Source organism: Entamoeba nuttalli (assembly GCF_000257125.1).
Source record: "Entamoeba nuttalli P19 unplaced genomic scaffold asmbl_7384, whole genome shotgun sequence".
In the NCBI taxonomy this organism is placed as follows: domain Eukaryota; phylum Evosea; order Mastigamoebida; family Endamoebidae; genus Entamoeba; species Entamoeba nuttalli.
This window is the reverse complement of record NW_008578589.1, coordinates 24513-29934: the sequence shown is the minus strand read 5'-3', so window position 1 is coordinate 29934 and position 5422 is coordinate 24513. Positions and strand designations below refer to the sequence as shown.

At 23.3% G+C, this 5422-nt stretch overlaps 4 protein-coding genes across 4 annotated transcripts in view; 1 reads left to right on the top strand and 3 right to left on the bottom strand.

Moving 5' to 3' along the window:
* Positions 1–175: 175 nt before the first annotated feature.
* On the bottom strand, positions 176–656 carry ENU1_170080 (zinc finger protein, putative; the record flags this gene model as incomplete). Its single annotated transcript, XM_008861121.1, has 2 exons — positions 176–202; positions 267–656. The coding sequence occupies 2 exons, from the start codon at positions 654–656 to the stop codon at positions 176–178; spliced, it is 417 nt and encodes a 138-aa protein (XP_008859343.1).
* Positions 657–2095: 1439 nt separating this feature from the next.
* Positions 2096–2513, bottom strand: ENU1_170070 (hypothetical protein; the record flags this gene model as incomplete). Its single annotated transcript, XM_008861120.1, has 2 exons — positions 2096–2305; positions 2364–2513. The coding sequence occupies 2 exons, from the start codon at positions 2511–2513 to the stop codon at positions 2096–2098; spliced, it is 360 nt and encodes a 119-aa protein (XP_008859342.1).
* An 842-nt stretch (positions 2514–3355) lies between these two features.
* On the top strand, positions 3356–4870 carry ENU1_170060 (thioredoxin, putative; the record flags this gene model as incomplete). The annotated part of the gene is made up of 1 exon (XM_008861119.1): positions 3356–4870. One exon carries the CDS (start codon positions 3356–3358, stop codon positions 4868–4870), a length of 1515 nt encoding a protein of 504 aa, XP_008859341.1.
* Positions 4871–5190: 320 nt separating this feature from the next.
* Positions 5191–5422, bottom strand: part of ENU1_170050 (ribosomal protein L19e protein) — a gene marked incomplete at its 5' end in the record, with an annotated part of 617 nt that continues 385 nt past the window's right edge. The window contains one exon of the mRNA XM_008861118.1: positions 5191–5422. This exon is cut by the window's right edge and continues 385 nt beyond it. Coding sequence (XP_008859340.1) covers positions 5256–5422 — 167 coding nt within the window. The 3' untranslated portion in view covers positions 5191–5255.

Sequence of the window (5422 nt, the reverse complement as noted above, 5' to 3'; positions counted from 1 at the left end):
AGTATTTAATTTAAATATAATTTTAATTAAGAGAGACAAAAAAAAACAAAATAATTGCAAAAGAAAAGTTTTATTACTTTGAAAAAATTAAAAAATTATTAAAAAACAAAAAGAAAAGAAATAAAAAAAACAGTTATTCCAAAAAAAAAAGCAAAACAATAGAATCAAAATCAAATCAATCAAATTTGTAGTCTTTGAACTTCTATAAAAGATAAGATTTCAATAGTTATATTAATAAACAACAAAAAATAATATATATAACAAACAGAAGTATCATGAGAATAATTACAATTCTCACCTTTTCTACAAGTACCAGTTGTAAAGAAATATTTGCAAGGTTTTGTTCTAAATAACTTATCAACACTTACAAATTGTTTACCTGAAACGGGGATTTCATGAGAAAAATTACATTCATCACCTTTTCTACAAAATCCATAACGTTGAAAGAATAAACAAGGTTGAGTTCTCCATTTATTAGGATATTTATCTTGATGAGAATATTCTAATATTAATTGATTTTCTAAAGAATGTGAAAGTATTTGACTCGCTATTGGATTTGGATTCGATTGAGGACGAGTTGTACTTAATACATATGGAGTAGGTGTAGGGAATTGTTCATTTTCTTCAGTATCATCATCATCTAACATCTTATCCATATTAAAAGAAGGATCAAGTTTCTACAATAATTATTCTTTTGAACTATATTTTTAATACTTTACAATACATAAACAAAAGAACTAACTTGTAACGACTCAAAATAACTCTTTTCTTCTTCAGTTGGTATTGCATCTAATTCATCCATTGCAAAACTATTCATCGTTGATGTGTCTTGACTAGAAAATACTTCAAACATTGAAGAATCATTACTGAATGTAGATAAATCAACAAATTCAAATTTATTCATTGTGAAAAGCCCCTCAACACTGTACTACAAAGTTCTTCTTTTCTTCTTTTTCTTTCGTTTCATTTTGTTTACTATTTATTTTAACTTTTTTATTATCTTTTTTAATTTATTTCTTGACTTTTCTTCTTTTTCCTAATTTCCCGTTTATTTCCATCATTTTTATATATTTTTCTTTTTCTTTCTTCTTTAGTTTTTTTTTTATTTATTTTTGTTAAACTACTTTTATGATTTGAATTTTTGTAAATATTAAAATAGAACTTCTACAAAAATAAATTAATGAAATATCAATTTTCTAAAAAGTTAATTCTGTTATTTATTTCAATTGATAATGTTGTTCTTTTTTTATTTGTTAACTTTATTGTATTATCTTAATTTAAATAACATAAATGTTGTTATAACTAGTTTTCTTTTGATAATCATCTAAACCATATAAAGATCTTTTCAATATTTATTCTAGAGTCTTTATTTCTTCTTTATAGTATTACTTATTATAAATAAATAAAATGAATTTTCTTTGTTACAAAACAAGACGCTTCATCATGAAAATTAGATTTAATAGATGCTGTAGTTTTCTATTCACATCTATTAATAATAGATGAAATAATTTGGTTTTAAAACCAAAAAATTATGAACATTACATCTTTTTAACTTTCATTCTTTATTGTTATTGTAACAATTATTTAGTACTTGTTTGGTTCAAAGTTAATATTTCATATCAGTAATAATATTATGAAAAAATATTGCTTTCTATAACTAAAAAAGTTATTTTATAAGATGAAATATCTTATATAAATATTTAATATATTTACTAGTTATTGTTATTATTAAAAGGAACAAAACAAATGTATTATCAATACATAAAATAAAAAATATATAAATCAATATCAAAGGGTATTATAATATAAAGTTACATGATATTTTTTCAATGTTTATTTTTGATAAATATTATGTAGTTGTCCATTTTTTTTTATTATAGAATTTTTCTTTTTCTTCAATCAAAAAAATTATTCATAATATTATGCAACAACACACTTTGAGTACTTTGGTTATATAATTGTTTGTATATCATTACAATGATGTAACTTGAAATTCTTCTATTAAATTGGGTTGTCACTTATCTTGAGATAACTTTTATCAATTATTTTGTTATTTCTAATAACACAAAAAAGACCAAAAGGATGAAATTTCTATTCATTTCTTCTTCTTATTTCCTTTTTTATTTTCTTGACTTGCAGCAGAGTATATTTGTAATAACTTCGGTTGGATATTATCACTGTCACTTTTTATTTCAGGGTTTTTAATTGTAAATTCCCAGAACTCTCCGTCAGTTGATTTATAATACCCACTTCCCTTAATGTGTGTTGTTGATTGTGCGTGGTTTTGAAATGTTTCTATAAATGCCTGTTTCATAAATGGTGTTTCTTCTCATTATGTATGAAAGTTATATTGAATAACAAACTCTATCAAATTCTACATTAAATTGTTCTCTTAAGTCAGTACTCAAAATGGCAGAGGTATTATTTGTTTCAAAAGAATCAAAGGCGTTAGATAACGCAAACCCACAATAAGTTTTACGATATATTATAGGATACTTCTTTTCTTCTGCCATGATTTATTTTTCAAGATTTTTTTTATTTTTCTTTCAGAACACAAAAATTCTTAAAATATATTTTTTCGTTATATAAAACTATTTTCTATTTTTTTTATCAAAATTTCTATTAAAAAGATTATTATTATTATATTTCTATTAAATGTTATTGTTAATTGAATAACATAAATTATAGTATCAAAAATATTTTGCTAATAATATTTTGATGAAACTATAATTGAAAAGATACCATTGTGAACTTAATAATATAAAAATATTCAGTTAAGAATAATAACAAAAAATAATTCAAAAAATATAAAATAATTAGATATTTTCAATACTTAAGAAAATTCTTAAATACAAATCTGTTATAGTCATAATTGCTGCTTTTCTCAAAAACATTAAATAAAATTACAACACTTAGGACATTTTTTTTGACAAACTAATATGTTTATGAAGTTAGTCATAAATTACTTGGACAATAACTTTTTATTTTGATTTATAATCACCGAAATGACTATGACTATGTTTTTATTTTTTCAATTCTTTAATATAAGAAAGAGATGAAGAAAGCTAATTTCATAAATATAATTTGTCTTTTAAGTTTAATAGAAAAAAAATAATCAAAAAATAAAAGAATGATTAATTTTTCAAGTTTAATACAACACAAAGATAATTAATAATATTAATATATATACTATAATAAAGATTGTAACTTGTATTTGTTTAAAATCTCACTTATCAAAAAAAAAAATGAATGAAAAATAAACTTTACCAATAAAAAAAGAAAATTCAAATTAAAAGATTGAGTTGCCACGTGTCAAATAATAAAAAAGAACTGGTAAGTACTAAAAATTAAAATAATGAAAATTTTCTTTTTCATTACCCTTTTAGTTGTTGTACTTGCAGAAGTTGATAATACAACTCAAGAAGACAAAAGGTCATTTGAAATATTCACATTAAATAATAATTTTTATGGAAATTTCATTGACCATGAAGACATGGTTTTTGTAAAATATTATGCACCATGGTGTGGTCATTGTAAAGCGTTAAAACCAATTTATGAAAATTTAGCTAAAGAATTATACAATAAATTAAAATTTGCAGAAGTAAATTGTGAAGAATCAAAGGAAATTTGTGAGAAAGAAGGAATTGAAGGATATCCAACATTAATTCTTTTCCGTAAAGGAAGGTCTAAGAAGGTTTATGGTGGAGAAAGAAATATTGAAGCCATGAAAAAATTCCTTGAAAATGAATCACTTCCACCTATAATTGAAAGTACTAAAGAAGCAATAGAAGAATTAAAGAAAAAAGAAAATTCATTTGTTATTATTAAGAGTGAAGCTGATGACCAAATTAGAAATAAATTAGTTGAATTAGTTGATGAATTAGATTATCTTCATTTCTATGCTCTTAATACTGAAATGGATAATTTTGAAATATCTGTTTATAATGGTGATTCTAAAGAATTATTTACTTATGAAGCCACTACTTTAGATAAATTTAATGGTACTGAATTCATTGATTGGGCTAATACTAAAACATTCCCATTGTTCCATCAAGTTAATATGCCATTATTTAGAAGAATTGAAAATCTTCCAGTTTATACTTTATGGTACTTCTATCAAGGAACAATTCCAAAAGTTCATGAAGATTTATTTAGAGGATTAGCAAAGAAATATAATGGAAAATTCATATTCTTCTCATTTAATAAAGTAATTTCTGAAGACCAAGTTAAACATATGCATCATACTGGTAATGTTTATCCAGTAATTTCTGTTATTCATACAAATAAGAGAAATATGTATGTTATGGATGAAGAGGCTACAATTGATGAAGAAACAATCAATAAGTACATTGAAAGTATTCTTAATGGAACTGCTCAATTATATTATCAATTATCTGATCCAATTAAACCAGAAGATCAAAAAGATGTTTTTAAATTAACTGGTCACAATTTCAATGAATTTGTAACAACTAAAGGTAAAGATAGTCTTATAATCTTCTGTGTTGAAAGAGCTGATATGTGTAAGTATTTCTTAACAACACCACTTGCTAAAGTTGCTAAGAGAATGCAAGGAATTGATACATTCCAAATGGCATGGATTGATGCATCTACTGATGACGTTTCACCAGAATGGAATTTGAATATTATTCCAAAGATCTATTTAGTCAGTGAAAAGGATGGAGAAACAAAGAAGGTTGAGATGAATGAAATGCCAAGTGAAGAAAATACTATGAAATTTATTATGGAAAATGCTTTATTTAAATTTGAAATGCCAGCTCCTTTACCAGAAGAAAAGAAGGAAGAAGAAGTTCCAGAAAGTGATTCTGATAGTGAAGAAGCTGAAAAACCAAAAGAAAAGAAAGAGTTATAACGAGCTAATTTAATTTTTCATTAAATTAATAAAAAAATATTTTATTATTTTTTATACTTTCAAAATTGGTAAAACTAAAAACAAATAAAAAAAGATTAAGTTAAAGTTTATGTTTATTAAAAATTAAATTACTTTATTTTCTAAATTAATAAGAAAAACATATTCATAGTTCCTTGTTTTAATATACACTTTTCAATTATTTATTATTCAGATATATTTCAATATATTATTTATAATAAATTCATCTAATTAATTTTTTATTAAACTAATAAATAACCTATTTTACTAACAAAAAAGAATCAATTCAGATTTCTGTAAGCTCATTTCTTAGCAGTTTTCTTTCCAACTTTTGACTTCTTTTCGGTTTTCTTTTCTTCCTTCTTTTCTACGACTTTCTTTGGTTCTTCAGCAACAACTGGTTTCTTTTCAGTGATGAAAGTTGATTTCTTAGTAACTTGAACACTAGCCTTAGCAAGGAGTTTCTTTTCTTCAAGGGCTTTGAAGATAGATTCCATAAGAGCCTTCTTATTTTTGTATTGATTACCCTTAACT